The 20819-nt window shown below is 44.0% G+C and overlaps 1 protein-coding gene across 6 annotated transcripts in view; it reads right to left on the bottom strand.

Moving 5' to 3' along the window:
* Nucleotides 1–20819, bottom strand: part of MTCL1 (microtubule crosslinking factor 1) — a 118935-nt gene that overhangs the window by 43090 nt on the left and 55026 nt on the right. For 3 of the 6 annotated variants that reach the window (XM_055705349.1, XM_055705347.1, XM_055705345.1), the window contains exons 4-7: nt 9365–9424; nt 7190–7264; nt 2081–3406; nt 976–1131 (exon numbers count right to left, since the gene is read on the bottom strand). In XM_055705349.1, the coding sequence (XP_055561324.1) occupies nt 976–1131; nt 2081–3406; nt 7190–7264; nt 9365–9424 (1617 nt within the window). The remainder of the gene's footprint in view (nt 1–975; nt 1132–2080; nt 3407–7189; nt 7265–9364; nt 9425–20819) is intronic. The other 3 variants (XM_055705351.1, XM_055705346.1, XM_055705348.1) reach the window with 1 other exon arrangement.

The raw sequence follows: 20819 nt of genomic DNA, 5'->3' as shown, positions 1-20819 counted from the left end.
TTGATATTCAATACAGCATCGTGTTGCTTGGCTACCAGCCACCCTGATGCTTTTTCATCCTACCCCTGCTTTCTAGTGCGTGTTACCTCTTACTCCCGAACCCAGCTGTCCCAGCCAGCATTCTCCTCTTCCCAGACTCAGTTAGGGGGTTTCAAATATACTAAGGCCTCTGCATGTGTCTTTAGAACTAAAAACATATTAAAACTCATCCCTCACTAGAAGCTACTCTAACCACACAGTTTCAAGGTGGATTTGGCTTCCCAGTGGCCAGCAGAAAAGATTTCCCAACGCTTTAATCTCGCCTTTATGGAGACAGATTAGAAATTGTTTTCTTCAGGACCTGTTGTAGTGTCTGGACAACCTATGTTCATGAGAAAGCAGCTAAGTAGATGTTTACTGAGGCGGATATGGCCTCTGCATGGATGAAGATTTAAATAAAAATTGATCGATGTTTTTGACAAATGGAAAAGTACTCAACAACCCAAACAATGGAGAATTCTGCTTTAAATAAATTTTTTGGAAGCTGAAGGGTGCTGTGTTGCCTGTTGAGAATCACCATGCACACCAGCATCAAACCCTCTCCTGTGCAAGTGACTACTGCCAGGCAAAATGCAAAGTGATCTCTATTTGCAGACTTTCAAGATTTAAAATATCCCACAAGTTGAAACATGGAAGCATGATCTCCCATCAGGATTTACGACCTCTTCTAGAGATCTTTGGCTTCTGTAATTAATTGTAATGGGTCCCTGAGCCACATTTTCCCACTTGGTGAAGCTACTGGGAGCAGGGTGACGAGTCCAAAGTCAGGACCAATTTGTTTCTCTGAAATTGCAAGGGGGAGAAGAGGCCAACCACAAATTTCATGACAGGGGTGCTGTGTTTGGTTCAATTTACTCCCCCAACCCCTGGCTTCGGTTACTCATCTCCTGGCTAAGGCAGCAGGAGGCAGTGAGTAAGACGGGCTGCTTTGCTGACCTCTAGACTGAAACAGCCCTTGTCTCCTGGCCTGTAGAGTTTAATGTCTCCATCAGCTCTGCGATGTGGGTCGGTGGTGGCTCGCTGGTGGTGAATCTCTTGCTCCTCTCCACGATCTTGTTTGAGCTGCCACTCCATCTGATCCCTCAGTTTGGACTGTTAGGTGCATGGGCGGTTTATAACAAAAAAACAAAAGGACAGGAGGGAATAAAGAAAACAAAAATGGGTAAGGTAGACGACTGAAAAACTACAAGACAAAGAAAAGCGTGAACAGAAAAACCAACTTAAATACAGTGGCATAAGAAAGTGAAGAGAACAAAACCAAAATGAGGATGAGCAAAATGATGGGCTGAAACATCTGAAAAGCAAAAAAGAGAAAGAGAGGAAAAAAGAATGCAAACACTGGTTATGAGGCGCATGCAATGAGGATGCATGAGTCAAACCAACAGCAAGCATACAAGTCATGAAGGATACGGGACACAAGGCTCTTCCTTCCTTACTTGTGCTGTGCAGAAAAGCCATATCCAGTGTGGCAGTTGTGGCAGTTTAGACATGCGCCCATGGGCAACGCTTTAGGCAAGGCAGTCCTTCGCTGGCTACAGAGCTTCTCACTCGCTGCTCGGTTAGGGGAGTGAGCTGTAAGCAGGCTTTTCAAAACACATCACTTAGAAAACTGCATTCGGTTGGGTTCTTTTGGCAAGGCTTTTGAGAACACGCCTGACCCTTTTATGAGAGAGCATAATAAAGACCTTCTCACATTTCTTAGCAAGGCTGCTAATTTACATTCATCAGATTATTTTTTTTTTAAATTAATCTCCTCTTTCACGGGGAAACATTGCTGTTACAGACAAAAAGAAGACTGATCACTATAGCATCAGTGGATTAGCCTTTTTGCCACAAGGAACCGCCTCTGAATCAAAAGAGTTGTGCAAACAAATAAAAGAAAGTAAAACCTAAAAGTGTTTCTTTAACATTACATACTTCAATACATCGCAGGTCTGAAATCATAACAAAGCAGCTGTGAGGAAAATTAGCTCTAGGGTAGCGATGCCAGAAAGAAAGAGAAACTATAAACAGAAAGAAGGCAAACAAGAGGCCAACCTACCTGGAAGTCAGTGATTAACTCCTTCCCCAGGTTACCAATGGGAGAGTCTCGGGACATGGACGTCATTGTCGACAGAAAACTGGAGGACTCTGTGAGATGGGGAAGAGGGGAGAGGTCCTCCATCTGCTCCTTGAGGCCCTCTCCAATATGATCAACCTTCTCCAGGAAGGTCTGCAGCTCCTTCCGGAAAGCTTTCATCCTGGAGTTGACGGTGTCCAGAAGCTCTGGTTCGTGCTTATCTTCTCCCCTTTCCTCACCACTTCTGAAATCCTGCTCAGTGGATGGGCTGCTGGTTATGTGCACCTTTGCATCATAAATCAAGCTGTCTGTATCAGTGATAAGGCGGTCCACGGTCCTTTCGAGCCGCTCAGCCTCACGTTTGATGTTAATTAAAGACTCAGTGTCCTCTTTCACTCTCATGAGCTCAGCAGAGCACAGGTCGCTGACTTCCGACGGCTTCCCACTCCCAAAACCCGACGTCTTCTCATAAACTTCTTCAGAGTCACTCTCACCCCCAATGGGCCCCTCTCTCTTTGGCTGGGGCAGGCGACCCTCTTCGCTATCACTCTCCTTTTTCCCAGCATCGCTGTCAGCGTCACTGTCCCTGGGGCTGGAGGTGCGCAGGCCCAGGTGAGAAGCAAGATCATAACGCTGGACGTTGGACATCAGGACCCTGTTCTCGTACTGGAGCTTCATCACTTTCCCGCTCAGCTCATTGATTTGCAACCTGGCCGACTTCAGCTCCTCTTGCAAGGTCCCACCACACTTGGACGCCGTGTCATCCAACCAGCCCGGCTCCTGGCCTGGCTCAAACTTGAATTTGTTCAACTCATTCGTTAGCTGCTTGTTGTGATCCTCGATTTCAGAGATCGACCGCCTCAGCAGTTCTGCTTCCTCTTCCACGAATTGCAGGTGCCGGCGCAGCTCTGTGGCCGACTCCACGGAGTCACCGTAGGGCGAGGTAGGAATGCTTGAAATGTGGTCCCTGCTGAGACACTCTTTTTCATACTGGCATCTCATATCCTCCATCTCAGCTTTAATCCCTCTGTTCTCCACCTCCAGTTCCACTATTTTTCTGCCCAGTATGTTGGCTTCCTCCTCCACCAGCTTCAAACGAAGCTTCAGCTCGGCCTCCCTGGTGCTGGGTGGACCCCCTGCCTCCCCAGTAGGCAGGGGACTGTCCACGTCTCCATAGATGGACTTGTACTTCTGGAGCTCCTGCTCCAGTTCATCCTTCTCCCTCCCCAGTTTGGCCATCTTCTTACGCATCAGCGTGGCCTCCTCTTTGGCAAACTGGAGCTGGCACTTCAAATCAGCGCTGTCTTCCTGCCAAGAATAATCACCCCACCCCAAGATTATATTATAATAGAAGCACAATCAGTAGCTTATCTTCCAAAATCTCCACCTCCCCACCCTCTGAGCTGTATCTGTTAGGTATGCAAACAATACACAGACAGAGCTGCGCAAACCACACAGTTGACACATTTCATGCCTTGGTCCTGGTTAAATTGGCAAAGCAGCTTGACCAGAGTTAAAGAGTGGGGTGGTGGTGGTGGAAATCAAGTGCGCCTGTGCAAGTGTTCAGTGATGCAAGAGTGCCAGTGTAATGTTTAGTTTTTCTCAAATACTGTGCAAATTTTGTGGAAAATAATGACTCAAATGAAAAGGCTCCATGATTTGTTGGCATTTTCTGTTCCATTTTTGTTTAATGATACATTTTCTCCCTTTCAGCATCATGAAACAAAGGCTACTCAGATGAATTTGCTCATCATAATCCCAAATCTCAGGCTCCTTCTGCTAGAAAACACAAAAAAAGTGTGTTAAACTGCACGGTTGCCTTCCAAAGGAAGACTTTAATTACTCTGATCTCACAATGCTGTGAAATAGCCAGAGTGCCTAATTCGCTTTCCAAATAGGAAGCATACTGTTGTCCCTGCTGCCTTTATTATTAGGACGGACCAGACTGTGATCACTACTTTCTGGCATGGACAACTGTTCACAAGGGAGATTGGTGAAAACATGTGAGAAAGGAAAGAAAAATTCATTAAACTGTGTTTATATCCAAATCCATCCCATGTGAAAACCTGCATTTTTCAGGAAGCACCAGGGTATTAAATGAGACCTTGATTTTTTTTTTTTCATGTGTTGAGCATTTTAAAGCACTGCATCTCAACTCAAATGAAAACTCCAGTGTGTATTGTGCTGAAATAAGAGACAAGGTTAAGTAAATTCTAAGCCGATGAACAATTTCTTTGCATGAATCACTTTCATGAATTGTCATGGAGATGCAGGCACTTGGCCTTGTAAGAGACACATTTATCAGCATTAGCAGCATAATGGAAGGCAGGCTTTGAAAGATGATCTCTTGAGACAGCAGATTTTATCATTGTTGGTAGGCCATGTGGACATATGTGCAATTATCTATGGAAACTTCATTTCAGTCTCCGGAGCACTGTTATCTTTCACAAGCACCATTTAGTTATAATTCCTAATAATTGCAACCAAATCCAGAAGAAAACATGATGGACTTTGTTAATCCAGATCAGGCTATTAAAAAAACCCAACAAACAACATACAAAACTAATTACAGCTCAGCAATCTGAGGAAATTGTTTGATTTCTAATGTACACATCATTGCACATTGGTAACATTGTCTTTTATGTTACCTACATTAATTTTCCCCATTCTACTTAAATATATACCAATTATGTCTTAATTTCAGCTATTAATAACTAAACAGCCACAAAAGTAATTGGTTGTATACTTCTGAAAACTCAGTTTTCTTACTGATTCTGCTTGGTGCAGGTTGGGACTTTAAAATACTAAATAGTCAAAAAAGTTCTCTGAATATAACTCAATGTTAAACTAATAACCTGATAGTGTAAAAAATAGCCACAGTTTCTGTTAATATGTGGTTTTCAGTGACAACCCAGAGTCAAATACACCTGCAATCAACTGATCAGTGGACTGACTAAAACTCTGGTCATCATGTTTCTGGCACCAGAAATGTGAGTTTCCTATGAATACAATTGAGGTGCATATAACTGATTAGAAGCAGAGCCTCTAGAAGATGGGCTTGCTTTCCTCTCTTTCATGTCCTGATATACACACACCTCTTTTTCACACATACATTTGCAAATTGCTTTTCTCTTTATAACTCGAAACTGCAAATAAAGTATCAGATTAAAACCTAGCAAAACTCCATGCAGCCTCCACTGGAGTCACTCTGAAGGTTGGTTGCTCTGGCTGGATAAGGCTGTATGATTAAAGCATCATCTTTGGTCAGGGCTGCACAATACATTACCTCTGTTTTTCCTGTCATCGAGAATCAGTTTATCCCCGCAGCTGTAGGTTTTGCTTTTAGGGTAATACAAAGATCACAGGAAAGTTACAGCCAGAGCAGTGCTGCACGTCAGAGCTCCCAGGTAGGGTGATTACTCCACTTTATCTGTTAATAGCTTGGAAATAATCACACGTGAAAATTCCCTTATTCCGTTTTTGTAATCCAGCATTCTTCCTTGTGCTTCTTGTCTGCCTTTGGCTGCAAGCGCCCAGCCATCGGTGGCATTGGCTGGCCCCTCGCACCTCCCTGGCTTCCACAGCTGGACCGATGCCGTGGGGAAGGGCCAGCCTGCCCACACCCCTCTCCCCCCAGGAGCCAGCCCTTCCCCGGCGGTCTGGGGGCCACAGCCCGGCACCCACGGCATTTCAAACAATATAAAAGGCAGTCACCGAGTCACACTCAGGACAACACACTCAGCATTTTGAAGCTTTTGAAGGAAAGGGAAAGGCTTCAATGGGTTTGGGGTCAGGGCCCCAGTGTTTTTGCTCGGCATCACTGCACGACTCAATGCGTCTGCAGAGTTAGCGCGTTATTCTAGCAGGACAAAACTACCATTAACTTTTTACAGCAGCATTGCTTTATTGCTAGGTTTTGTCTATGGAAAAAAAAAATCACATTTGTAAGTTTTGCTTTGTGCAAGAGCTGAAACAAACGAGATTTTTGTCATTAAACAAACACAAGCCTCATACAAAACAACAGAGCTGATGGAGGTTAATCTCGCCTACTAAATATGGATTCCATCCGGAAAGATGAGAAAGCTCTAGATCTTCCCTGCTTCTCTGCCAGGGAACATGACTACTGAAAATCCCATTCCCCAGACAGCTTTTTTCCAAAGGAAAAGAATGGTCAGGAGAGATTTATCAGCCAGATCTGAGCATGCCAGAAGGGCAGGACTCCAACCTTCATGCATCTGTCCCTCTGAAACTTTGTGCACAGAAATATCAGCAATTTCTTGATCAGTTGAAACCAAGCACAAACAGTAGGAGGGCAAGACACCCACACAGGTAAGTAGAGTTTGGACATACAGGGGAAACTAAGGGAGGCCAAATCACTGAAATTAAGAATAGGTCATTATTAGTTAAACCATGAATGAAAAGAAAGGGGGAGGGGAGGGGGAAAATAGTCTTTCCATCTTTTAGGAAGAACAAGAAGCTTGAATCCCAGGGGCTGAATCTGGGCTATGGCAGTCAGGCTGTATTACACATCCAGTATGTGGATGCTTTCTGAAAAAGCGTATGTAGGGCACACCATATAGAAAGAAAAGAAGGAGCAATAGTGCAAAAATGTTCCGTCAGTCATGGTGCTCATCACGGACTTTAAGACCATTAAGGATAAATGGGAACTGGTGATTCCCGATAGTGATTATCTGCATGCAATAGCACTACAGCTTTGTGTGACACTTCAGAGGGATGTTAATGAAAAAAAAAAGATCCCTCCCTACAGAGTCTGCAGTCTAATTTAGACAAATGTAGAATGTGGAGATAAAGAAATGAAACGTAAAGGGAAGAAATAAACTTAAATTCATTATGCAATGTAAATGATGTGATGAGAGTAAAGAGCTGATCAAAAATTCCCAAATATGATATTTCTTTTCTGGCAAGAAGACACAAAGATAGATAAGAGACCAATGCCACCTCCTCTACCACCACCATCGGCTCCAGGGAGTTGCCAGGCAGAAGACGGGTAAGCGGTTTTGGGGTTGCGAGTCTGGTGACAGGGCAGTACAACCAGCACCCAAGCATCTGGCTGAGTGCCAGCACTCCTACCTTGCGCTGGAGAACCACTTTTCTTTGTGTTTTGCCTGGTGCCTGGTATTTTCCAAGAAGCTCCGTTTTGCAATTCTGCTGAATAAAAACTTTTTTTCTTCAATACTGCTGGAGGCCGGTAAGCGCTACTATGAATTCTGCTTTTACACGACTTTAAGACAATCAGTTTCACAGGCGTTCTTTACTCAGTGTGCCTGCAGTGGATGTGATGTTCCAGATAATTTTAATGATGAGCTCTCAGTAAGTAAAAACACCACTCTTGCCATATGTTATACATATCTGTAAACATGCATATGCACCGAATCCAAGCTTGTGGTTGCTTCTCACTCACAAAACTCACCCTGTGTAATGGGTATCTGAGCTTATTTTAAGTATTTAGGGTGGCTGTTACTGAAGAGCAGCATTTTGAACCTCCTGTGCTGTGTCCGTACCTACCCTTCTGGGCCATGCCCCAGGACCCAGCAGCTGTTTGACCAGGTTGGGCACCTGCTGTGGTGCACTCTAGTCTCAACCAGCTCATACCTCTGAATGGATATCTGGGGTTGGAGACAGCTCTGGTTAACACCCTAGAGTTGGGAGATAGCTAGGACATGCACTTATAGGCTGGGCCATATCAATATATTAAGATTGCTTCTCAGCCTTTCCTGCCCTAAAGATTTGCTGAAGAAAACTGAACAGCCACCTTGCACAGTGCTGTTGCAATGATTTTCATTTTCAAGCCCAAACACTTTGCTTGCACGAGTTACAGTGTCTGTGTACAGCATAAAAGTGGGGTTTTTTTTCCCAGGTGGTTTCTGGGATCACTTCCCCATGTTATGAGTGGTGCAGAGCTGACCCATGGTTACTTGGTTAATTTTGTGAAGTCCTTTTTAAGGCTTTCCAAGGCAAACTATACCTGCTCTTAATGACTGGATTTAGGCAGAGGAAGCAAGCACAAGGAATCTATTGCCTTGACACTGCTCTGTATTTCCAGGAATAAAGAAAGGAAAGACAGTGCCGCCCACAAACCCCAGTGGACACAACCATGTCTTCATGTAGCTCCATCTGTAATCTACACACCTGTGGGCATATATGTATTTCATCCATGTATTTTACAGACTTGCAGAATAGTAAACTCCCTGAGCTGACTGACAACTTAAATAATTCTCTGTAGCATGCCCTGCAAAAAGCAAGCCCAGTGCCCCATTTTGAGGTCTGATTAAGCCATGCTTGTAGTGGCTCAGTGGGGATGCTCAGTTTGCTGTGTCCTGGGAAAGCAAGCTGCAGCCCTTGACCACCACGAGCCCCTGGTATGCCCACTCAGCTGCCTGCCCTACCCACTCAAGTGCAACATATTTTAATGATTTATTATAGTTATTACTACAAATCAATGGATTTTAAAACTCCATCGACTCAGAGACAACCTATAGGTCCCTGCTGCCTACACTAAGCCTGCTGAAGGGGCAGCAGGGGAGGTGCAACCTTTCTCTAAGGAAGGCATAATGTCGCTCTTGGCTCCTTTCCCAGTGAGGTGAAAAACTATCCCCATCTCTCCGGCTATAAACGGTAACCATATGGGTGCTGAGGAAAGCTTTAACTCCTACAGTCAACACAAAAAGCAGAGGAAACCAGGCAGACCACTTTCCTGAGAAGAGTCAACATATGGGTTTTCATTAAAACTAGGGTCTAAAGGGAGACTGAGTGGGTAGCTTGGGCTCTGTGCTGTATCTCAGCTTGGGGGAACACAGGTTCACGTGCTGCCTCCCTAACGCTAGAGAGAGATCAAACCCTGGGCTGTGACATGAGAGCTCACAGGGTGTCATTGCAGTGTGCCAAGTGCATTCCCTGCCAAGACGCTCATTAGCACAAAATCTTTGGCACTGTGTATAAATTTAGTTAGTCCCTAAGCTGTGATCCAATTACCTTGTGAGGCAAGGTGATTTTCTCTTCTTGTAGAAAACCTGCAGCCTGAGTCTATGGATACAAGCACAACAGAGCCTCAGAAGTTGAACCTTTTAGAGATCACACTTGTGTCCTAAATTGCTTCTACATTATCTCTGTGAGGTCTCAGTAGATTAAGGCCTAATTGCACTCTAGATAATGTGCCTGATGGTCCTATCAACATCTGTAAAAAGAAATCTTGAGGGTTTTATCATGTGATTTTTGCTCAAAATTGCACATTTGTGAAAACCATACCTGGGTAAATGTCTTTTTTTCTTTGTGTATTTCTCTGCTGCCTCTTCTCTTCAGGGAACTCTGCAACAGAAGCAACACTGAGTTACTGATAAACTAAACACAAAGTCTGCAAGTTTGGTAGGGCTCACCACTACAAAACTAATTTAGGAGAAATCAAGAATGCTCTCCTGAGCAGCTGGGGATTTAATTTTTGATAATAATCACTAAAAAAATAAGATGATCAGGGCCTTCTCAGTGAATTTTTCAATGCACAAAATTTCCCACCAAAAAAAATAAGGAATAAGATTAGTTAAAGGTTCACAGAGGGAAAAAAACCCACCCTCTTTTCTTCTCTCGATCACCAAAATTTTTGGCAAAACTTTCTTTTTGCAGGGAGCAATGATTTATGTTTGATTAATCCAGGGCAGAAGTCCAAGAATGTTACTCACAGTGGATGTGAAACACATTGTGGAAACCTCAAGGAAAGCAACCCCCCAGAAAAAGGGAAGGACATGCATGTTTAAGCTATGTGGCACAACCTTATTTGTTAATCTGTGCTAGCAAACATACTGAGGAGCCTGGATAAAGATCAGGTAATTCTCCAGGTATTTCTGTATCGACTTTATAAATTAGATTTGATTGGCTTTGCAAATCTTTATATCCTTTTATAAGCAAGTTTTTTAAGACATGGAAATGATGTCATCACCACTGCTTGGTTTTCAGAAACGTCTCAGCACACAAATGGAAAAGCACAGTTTTCTTGAGAAGTGGGAGGTGGAGCACCGTCAGGATGTTACCAGTGTTTGCACTGATTTGTGTGTCAGGACCAAGTTCAAACTGGTGTGAGACAGGTCTATTTAGAAAAGGCATAAACTTGACTTTTGCAGATTGAAGTATCAGACAGATATCAGGGAAAAATAGTGGGAAGCTAGAAACTGTGGAGTCATTCCAGTCCAAAGCTGGCTTGCTTTTTGCCCAGGGCTGGAAGGCTGATACTCAGCAATCACCCTGACATGGCCTCTTTTATTTACTATTTCTGTTTATATTTGCTTTGTGGGGGACAATTTCCAGCTGAGACAAAGCCCGGGCTGTCATGGGTTTGCCCACAGCATGCCTCCCTTCTGGGCCATGCAATAGAGCAGTGTGCCCACACCAGCACCGGCTCCCACGTCTGACGGGTTAAATCCTGGTCTCTGTAGCCCACAGTAACACAGAGCTGCAAAACATGAGCCCAGCGAAGAAAGGAAAGGAGAGGCATCCTGTTAATTAGCTAAGTCCAGTTACGTGCCCAGCCTTCAGCTGGCAGAAAACACTACACAAGCTCGGGCACAGGCGCACACACCCCGTGCAAATCCTAACCAAAAGCTTTCCGTGGCTTTGTGGTTTCTTACTGTTAAGCTATGCAGCTACTGCAAATTGTAATTATTACATGGGAAGACAAATCTCTCCTTCTGCTCTTTGTTATACACAGTTAAGTAGTTAAAACCCATTCATACGCGGCACCATATGCCCAAAACATACTACAGTTTATTTTTGCTAATCTGCTCTCTACTTTAATCCAGTGATTTCCTATAGCTAATGAAGCTGAGTAAGAGAAATGGGTTTTTTCTGGATACTGAAACAGTTTAATGAAAAAAGGCTTTAAACACTACAAACATCATATGAAAACCTGTTACACAAGCTTAGCCAGGATAAGCAGTTACTGCTTGCTCTTGTTTCTTTTAAATGCAGTGCTATTCTGGAAGCAGATCTATAACTGAAAGCAGTCGCCAGTCAGCAGCATTATGCCCTGGTGTGCAAGATGGGTCACTATGGTTGAAGAGATAGGGGCATAGCCCTAGCCCTCACACTCACTGCTTTTCCGTGTGTTTCAAGCAAGAGTAGCTTGAGCAAGAGTAGCTCGTCTGGTTACTGCATTTAATTTGTAAGCCCTCAGAGTCAGGGATAAGGCCACTAATTTTTGTGGAGGCCTCAATGCACAATTGTAGCAAACAGCTACCAGTCATGCTAGAAATGCAAAATGTTGTGTCAAATCCTAAAAATCTCTTGATCTTACTTACAGGCAAAAGTTTACACTTAGACACATCCAGCTTGATAAGCTAGGGGATATAAACATGTGCTATGGTGTGCATGAGAAAGTAATAAAGCCTTTGCTCTGTTGTACAGGATCACACTTGGAAAACAAGGGGAAGGGAATTAAAATGTAAGTAGGAGACATGGATCACAGTCTGAGAAACACACAGGTAGTGATCTGGCTTTGCAAGCTGTAAGCTCCACTCTTCACTGAAAAAATGGATTTCACAGATCCAATTTGTAACACATTGCCCTAGATGGGGCCTCGTTTTAAGCATTTTCACACTGTCCTGTTTGGATTTGCATAAGAACAACCTTCAGATCAGGCTGGGAGATTGCTTTGTATTTCCATAAGGCAGAGAATGCCTTCTGTCCTGGGTGTAAGAAAAAGGATGGGATATTTACCTCTGGGGGCTATCACTGGATTACAGGAAGAAACCTCCCTTCCTTGTGTCAGTAGAGGACCAGAAACACAGGCATGGCAACACAGGACTGCCTGGCCAAACCCCCTATATGAGAGCAAGGACAGATCTCCATCTCACCACTGTGGGACCAGGGAAACACCACCCAGTATAGCTGATACTTCAGTTGAGTAAGGGCAGAGGTGCCGCTGCAAAAAGAAGTAGGTAGAACATGCTACAAGCTTGAATGATTTAAAATGTAAAATGGTGCAATAAAGGAGCATTTCTCTTTGATGTACAGGAGATCGGCGTTAGAAGCTGATACGAATTAAGGCTGGAAGGAACTTTTCTATACTAATTTTATACTCAAGAGACCAATCAGGGTTGGCAGTCTACCAAAAAGTTTTTCAATGGTGGTTAAACAAGATTTTATTAGTCTTTTGGTTAACATAGTCTCTTAGGAAAGAGGTTACTCGCTAGACATTTTCTACTTTTACAGTTTCACTGCAGCGTGTCACTTGTACCTCTTAGCTACCAAGGACAGCTAATATAAGGTGGTAATAAATTGCCTGGTGTTTTAAAAGTTAAGCTTCCCAAAAGATTACTGGATGTAGTGACCACAGTTTTTAACAGCAGGAAAAGACACAATTTTCACTTTACCTAGGAGTACAGGAAGAGATAATTTATGTCTTTCAGTGAATTATGTTTTTAACTGGTCCAAGAACAGCCCTGCAAAGTGAGCAGTGAGAGCGAGACTGCCCACATGGGTAAGAGCAAGCAGCAGTCCGTGCACTGGAATTAGAGGTTGGGCAAGACATGGAAATAATGTTTGAGTTAAGTGCAATCATACGTGTAAACACATGATATGCCTCAGGTTTTCATACTATGGCAGGTGCTGAGTAGGATGAGCACAGAGCTGAGAACAGGCAGGTGGCAGAAAAGAAGGACTTGGAAAATAAGAAGAGAGAAGGAAAAGTCCCTAAGAGCTGCCAGCCTGTCACTTTATTCACTGCTCTTAAGAGAAGCAAGACATTTTGGGTGCAGTCTGGCATCTGCAGGCAGTGTGGGCTTGCTATCATATGCACATCAAACAGAACCTGCAAAACCAAGTAGTCAGCCATTGAACTGACAACGTCTGCAACTTAAAAACAGAGAGGCTGGCTTGGAAAGTCCAGCCCTGAAGGCAGTATCTATCACTCTGATGTGTTAGGAATTATGCACGAGCATCACTGGGGCTTATGAGCTGTATAAATAATGTTCCGTGCGCAATGATGGCTTGCTACAGATTGCTTTGAAATGGATAATTACAATTTTCATTTGCATTAATTAGAAAATACTGCCTGTGAGAGATCTGACAGTACTTTACAAAACAATAATAATGCACAAGTGACCAAATCCACTTGCTCTAAATACAGTAGGTGAAGAAGGCTGCTTTCAGATTACCAGTATCTGCAAGGCTAACAGCTTCACAGTTACACATTGGCATTTCATAACAGCTCATTTCTTACTAGCTGTTGAGCCCCGTCATGTTCAAGAATGAACAAAACATCCATAGAGAATTGATCTCTGCCCCACAGGACGTGACTCATTGGGGGATCTCGTCAATGGACCAACTCTCTCATAGCAGTTACTCTCTACAAAACACCAGTGATTTAAATTAAGGTAATTCTGCTTGGCATGAAAGTGAATCAGAAGAAAACCAGATATACTTGTAACAGATGGTCAGAAGGTGGATTTATCCCCAAGTGATGTAAAGCAGTGTTCATTAACTGCATCGCTAATCACTGCTCAGGAACACCCCACTGCAAGTGTCATCTAGGCGCTGTGCAGGACCGCATGGGAAGATTATGGCAGAGGATGAAAAAAGCAAGGGATCTCTGTGGTCCTTCTCTAGCACACATCCCCACCTCCACACAAATCCAGCTCCACTGGCCACTGCAGGCAGTTCTCCTCTCAACTTTTTGCAGCTTGCCAGAGCCTGGCATTGAGGGGGTGCATGATTCTTCTCCATCTCACTGCTTCAGAGCTACCCCTGCTTGCCCAGTCTGGTAGATAAAGAAAAAGCCCTTTGTGCAGAGCTCTGTCACTCTCAAATCACTGATGAATAAACTCTTCTAACAAATGCAGCACTGAAAGAACGTGACCAGGACCTGTTTCTTTAAGAGGGGCAGATTTTAGCTATCACACTGCAGCTTTCTGAAATCTCCTTCCTGGTCCTGTTACTTGCCCATATGGTGAAAAGGAAGCATTTCCCATTTCTGCACCAGCTCCCTTTTTTTTTAAATGGTAGGACAGGGTGGCTTTCCATTCTTTCTTAAGGCCTGAAGTTTCTCTCAGTCCCAAGTATCCAGCTGAAGTTTTGCTTTGCTGCCATCCCATGCTTCTGTATTACAACAGCTGTGCAGTGAAAGTACGGTGGCAGCTTTTTCCTTGTGGACTTTCATACCTGTCTACAGGATAGTTAATGGAACCGGAAAATACAATGAAATTCTAATTGCTTTTCAATTGCTGTAAGCCCTTGAAAAAGATATCTCACCAAGCCCTGATAAAGCTGGGTTTGACGCAAGTGATCTATATCTGCGTTCATTCCCATGTGCATTTCATTTACTAGAAACCTCTAAATACTGCGATATTCATCATTCACATGACCTAGCAAAGCAAGCCATGTCTGAAATATCATAAGCATTACAGTTCAGGATAAAAGCCATCCCTTGAGTAAAAAAGCAGCGAAGCACACTAGCTTTCAGCACCAGCTTAAATTTCCCTAACGCTGCATTACTGTATTGTGGTACACTTATGAATAGGGGCTTTGAAGGAGCCTCTTTCTTTTGCCTTTTACTACTAACACATGGCACCGGCTGTCTCTTGTGGCTTCCCGGCACCCTTCGTGTGTGGACTGATACTGTTGTGATATTAACGGGCTTGGTGTTTACAAATAATTTGGTGTGACAGGTCTGGGAGCGTGCTGTGGAGAGGGAAGCAGCAGGGCTGCACCCACTGTCTGAAGCCCTGGCGAGTTAGATGGCAGCTCCCAGGTGGACGGGAGACAGCTGGGCCAGCTCTGCATCCAGCTCCCAACACACCACTCCATTTAATATTTGGTCAGTGGAGGCTGACAAGGGGACCTGAAGCCAGTACAATCATTCTTATTAACATGGTAATTACTTAATAATTATAGTAACAGTTGGTAAAAATTATAGCCTAGTGATGTAATAAATGTTACTAATATAATAAATAAAATCCTGCAACAGACAGTTGAGATCCTAAGCTCTAACAGGTGGACCACTGTCTTATGCAGCGCTTCTGCCCAAACACTTCTCTTAATAACTTCTTAAATTCATTAAGATGTATTTTAAAAATCCCTACCTGTCCCATTTCGTTAAGACATGAAATATCCAAATACCATCACGTGTCACAACATATAAAAAAATTTTGGGGTCCTATTTCAGGTCAAGAAAACTGTGAAGAAGCCAGGTGGATTGTTGGAGACAGCACTGCTTCTCCCCCTCCTGCTACACCACTGCTGTGAAGCCCATGTGCTGGGAGCAAACAAGTCTCTCTGAGCCTTGTCACCCCTCTGCCTGCACATCTATTAGATGTGAGTTCCACACACTGTGCCCGTCCCTTAACTCCCACATTACAGGCAGATGCGCTGGCCCTCTGCCGCTGCACCACCTTGCTTCCAGCCCTGCACCCCAGAAGGGACCCGGAGCTGCATGTCCCTCAGTCCTGCCAGGCAGCAGCAGCAGCACTGACTGGCAGCAAAGGGCTTCCTGCCAGGCGTCCGTGTCCATCTCCCACCACATTAGACCTGTAATGCCCACAGTAACATGCGCTAGCTGGCACTGCTTGCCCTCCTCGCAGGAGGCAGGAGCGGCACCCCACATTCCCCTGCATCAGCTGAGCCGCTGTCACCGAGCTCCAGCCTGCTCCCGGTCCTTGCAAACAGCCCGTGAGCCATGTCAGCTTGCACCCTTTCCAAAAGAGCTTGTCCAAAGGCCAGGCCTAATCCAAGCGGTATGTGCTGTGCTGACACCGCCTGATCCCTGTAATTACCTCATTAGTGTTATATCGTAGCAAACAGCCCGTGAAGAATGTACAGGGCACTATATACACACAGAAACAGACCTCTCTTGAAACGGCTTGCCAACAGGAATACTACTTGTCCTCGGCCACAAAACCCCATGCAACGATGCCCACCTGGTACCTGTAGCCCTGGCCACGCTTCAGCACGCCGGGAGAGGAACGGTGTCCCCTGCCAGGAGGCAGGCGCCCAGCCCCACGTCCAGCTGTGCTGGCTGAGGCTCTTCTCAGCCTCTCTGGACAAAACAGGGGCTGCAAAACTCAATCTTTTCTGAGGGACTGCAGCAAATGCACTGCTGTCATCTCACAGGCCTTTCAGCTGTGAGCTGCTGGCAAGCAGCCAGCTGGGGCTGGCTTTATGGAGTTGGACTGCAGGCCAGGTGATGCTCAGAGAGGGGATTAGGAGTTTCCATTCCCGAAGGACAACAATTTGAGGGCATTTACTGCTGATCAAAGCCTGGCATTTCCTGTAGCACAGGCAATCTATTACAGGCATAAATTTTTATTTTTCTTTTCTTTTCCTTTTTTTTTCTCCCCAGAACACTAAGAAGGCAGTATATGGCCAGAGATAGATACCTGCTCTTCAATGGCACAGATAGAGCCCGCTCATTCTCTGCCACCAAGAGCATTTAGAAAGCAATGCTAAATAGCTGGGGGTTCCCAGTATCAGGACAGTCTTCAGCACACCAGAGAAAAAAAGTGGAGAGTTTGACAGTAATGGAACGAAGCAGACTCAGATGTGATTTGGACGGTGCTGCTGAAGGAGAGAAGGCGAGCTGAGCAAATCCCCAAGATCATACTGTGTCAGGAGGTTACTGGTGCAATTTATGGCACTGGTAGAGGGAGAAAACATGCAGCTCTGCAATCTCTGTAGTGTTTGAGGTATAGGTGTAAAGATCAAACCTCATAGAATGTGTATATAAAAAAATACTTTTGGAAGCCTTTTTGCAGAGAAAGATATTCAGAGCTGTGCAACATCTGTACTTTCCACACTAATAGATCAACAGTCACAGAATTGTTTTTTGCATCGGGGATGGAAAGAAAAATTTTCCTTGAGCAGCCAACTGAAAGTACAAGCATATTCAATGTCGCCTGGATTAGACCAGCTTGCTGTTTCTATAAAGTATTAAATTAAATTCTAAATAAGCAGAGAGATTAAAGGCCAACTGCAATGATCCCCAACAAACATGTCCCAGATAGCCTTTGTAATCTGTGGTTGCCTGTCTACTATTTCACAATTTTAAGGACACTGCACTCTGAAAAAGGGGTTTATAAAAATAGAGCAAAAAGACAGCAAATTCACACTTCGGTAGCTGGTGACATTTTTGAACCTCAGATAGCTTCTACCTGTAACACGCTTTCCTATGTGTCATTCAACGCACACAACCATTTGCCAACAGGTGATGGGTCACCCCAAGACATCCATATTCAGCAAGCCATAGGATTCACAGTTCAAGAACAAATAAAGTTAGTTCTGCTACAGTGAACAAGGCCATCAATTATAGGAATGAAATTCAAGCAAGAGTGTAGCACTTGTTATTAAGAAAGAGTGAAGCCCGGGCCAGAGCAGGCATAGGTGACGAGAGGGGGGCAGAGCGCCTGCGAACACGCCAGCCGGCTGGTGAGCTGTAGCACACGATGCTCCAGAAGCAGCAGGGTGACATCCACCTGCTCTCCCAACACATTCTGCAGGACAAGAGTTCTCCCTCATGGGAGAGAAGTGCTAGGCTACCTATGAGCCCAGTTGCAGCTGGAAATGGCCAGGAGGGAAAGAAATTGTTAGGAGAGAGTATAATTCCAAAAGCCGCAGTTCCTTAGTAAAACCAGTCTATAAAGATGTGTCAGCAGCAACCCTGTAAATACCAAATGAAAAATTCTACATGATGGATATAACCTCCCAAAGATGTGCTTGGAAAGGAGTATGACAACCACAAGTCGGAACACAGTGCTTTAAACACTAAAATTAAAAATGCACAGAAAAATTATAAAGGCGTCAGAGATGTTAACAGCAAAATACTCTGGTGTGAAGCATATTTCTGAGGAGACGCTGGTCTAGGTGGGTATTTGGGTTATCCTTAACCATTTTGCCTCTCCTGGAGCCAGGCTGTGACTGCATGGGAGCACATTCCCATTGCTTGTGGGGAGCTGGGGTGAGTCTTTAAGTGTGCAGGGGCAGTGCCCCTCTGCGCTACCGCTGCTTTGGAGCCTAAACAAGCTGCCTCGGCTCCTTGCTGGGATTCGTAGTCCTTGCCTCTGGATACAGAGGGGTGCTCTGACCCTGAGGATGAAAGCACAAAATGAAAGGCATACTGGGCATTACTGGGTCTTCTCTAGGAACCTCTAGGAGCAGTTCCTAGAGAGACAGGTGAAAGCATGGGATGCAATAATGCTTCTTGGTCTGCTCTGTAGCTCCTAGGAAGGACAGATGGCTTTCCCATCCCTCGGTGCAGTAGTAGCCGACTGCCCTGAGCCTCCCCACTGCAGTGCCTCAGCGCTTCAGGGTTCTGGTTTCTGGGGGGGTGACAGCACTCAGCACTTGCCCAAAGGAGGAATTCACAGCTTCAAATTTGTTGGCATTCATCCCTTTCTAAAAGCACACTATTTGGGGCCTAACTGCTGTACTAGACTTGTAGCTAGACTTGCTATGAAGTACAATGTTCTATCTGTTTTTCCAAAACAGAAGTAAGAGGATGACCTATTTATATTCTCTTAAACCAGAAGAAGGTTTAGTTTCCAGACCATTCAAGTAGCAATAAACCAAGGCAAAAAATCATTGATTTTAGGATACGTGACTAAGGGACTTGGATCACCACTCCTTACTTTAAGCTGTTATGTGAGTGAAACATTACAAAAATGGATTAGGTCATTTTTGCTCGGACATGTGCTCTTTCTCCTCATTGTATATTATTCCTGCATTTTTGTTTAGTCTAATCCATAATTTCCAACTTTCATCACTCTTCTTGACAATTTAGTGTATGTTTTAAGTAGTCCTGATAGGAAGGGATCTCTCACCTCTGAAAAGTTGTCCCACTGTCCTTCTCTCTGCCTCTTTTGCTAATACCTAACCAAGCACAAGTGGCTTAAAATGGCAATATGGATGAACATTAAAAAAAAAAAAAAATCAGTATGCCAAATAACACCCTGATGCTTCCATTCCCCTGTGTGGGGTGAGCTGCCGGCACAGAGCCCGGGCTGGTTATCAGGAGTTTCTTCTGCATAAGAAACCTTGTACCCTCCAGAAACTGGAGAACCTACCTGAGCAGTGCAGGAAATGTCACAGCAGCCACGATCAGCCCTGAGCCAAGGCAGCAAGGAAGAAAGGACTGTGTCTGCACTGCATTAGGCTGCTTGGGAAACTTCTACCACTTCCTAACCTTCCCAGTACTGAATTTGTAACCCTAGAGATGTTGTACACAGTATTTTAATTATGATAATCATTATGATAACAAATGAAGACAGACAGCACTTGGTTTTGATGCCTTTCTCTCAAAGGCTATAATTTCCTTTGTACTTTTATGTACTTGCTGTGAAATGCATGTTTTGCTGAGAATATATACAGTTCATCAATGAAGTGGTAAAATCCCACTCCAGCTATCTGGATTGCACATCCAATCCCAAACACAGAATTAAATTCAAAAAAAAGGTGAGCAGCACTATCAATTTTATAAGTCCCTGAAAGCCGATGGCAGGTAGTGTGTCCTTGGTTGTAGCTATACACCAAGCCACATAAATTACAGAGAAAAGTTTACTGATCCAATTTGCACAGGTGTCTGAAGATGATTCAAGAATCAGCTTCTGAAAAATAATTTTTAGACAGTAACTCCAAAGTCCTTCTAATCTCTGGGTGCTTCCCATGCTGAAGTACATCAGAGCAGGAACGTCTTCCCGTGCTTTGTATTTGATTTGCCTACTCCAAAGATCCTCTTCATACGTGGAAAGCTTTGCAAAGCACTGAGGAAGAGCAAAGCAACAATGGCATGCTCCTGCTGAGGACTGCGAGCTGGGCAAAAATATCAGGGGAAGTATCTTTTTATTATACTTTTTGATGAAAAAGAAAAGGAGGCACTTTTTTAACTACAAATCAGCATATGAAGTACAGGGATTTAACCATATATAAATGGCTACATACCAGATACCACCGTGGAATATAATTCTGTGGCAAAACCACACCAATCTCCACTTTTTAATAATATTTTCAAAAAATCTCACATTTTCATTAACTTCACTGAAGCTTGGACTAAGGCCTCAGGCAGTGTAATGCTCTTGTCTTCTCTGAAACAGAAGTTTGTAGGAGACTGGACAGCATACAGGGGCTGCTGCAGAGAGGTATCTCACGGTCACTAATCCATGACTGCGGTTGTTCTGTTGTGATTAAAACTAAGGCAGCAGGGATGCCTGATGAAAAGAGGTGATCAGGTCACATCCTGAAGCCATACTAAGTCTGACAGGCAAGAATACAAATCTAGGATTATTTTGTGAAACCTGAAGAAACAGCAAGTACAGATTTTTTAGCGGACTTGATAAATCCTCACCTTTTCTCTGACTAGCAACAAAATAAGAAGGACAAAGCAAAAGGAAAAACCTCAAACCGTCTAGCTAAATTTTCTTTCTCTACCACTGGTCAAGACAAGGGCTCCCAAAAAGCTGTTACTCTCTTGGCAATAACAAAATGGAAATGTCTGAGCTGCATCAATGGGTGAGCTTTTGACCTGAAACACAGCAACTAAGAGCAGAATAGGCTTTATCTCAGCCTTGGTGCAGAAGATTAATGACTATGAATAATATGTATGCATTAGAGTGAATAATGACAGTCCAGTGGAAGGACTGCCAGAGACCCACAATTTTTTTAGATCATTATTTCTCAGATGATAGAAACTATTACAATGAGGAAATCCATGCACTTTTCATTTTTCTAATTA

The sequence above is a fragment of the Falco cherrug genome, chromosome 3 (assembly GCF_023634085.1).
Source record: "Falco cherrug isolate bFalChe1 chromosome 3, bFalChe1.pri, whole genome shotgun sequence".
Taxonomy (NCBI): domain Eukaryota; kingdom Metazoa; phylum Chordata; class Aves; order Falconiformes; family Falconidae; genus Falco; species Falco cherrug.
The sequence above is the reverse complement of the archived record's forward strand: the minus strand, read 5'-3'. Positions and strand labels throughout refer to the sequence as shown.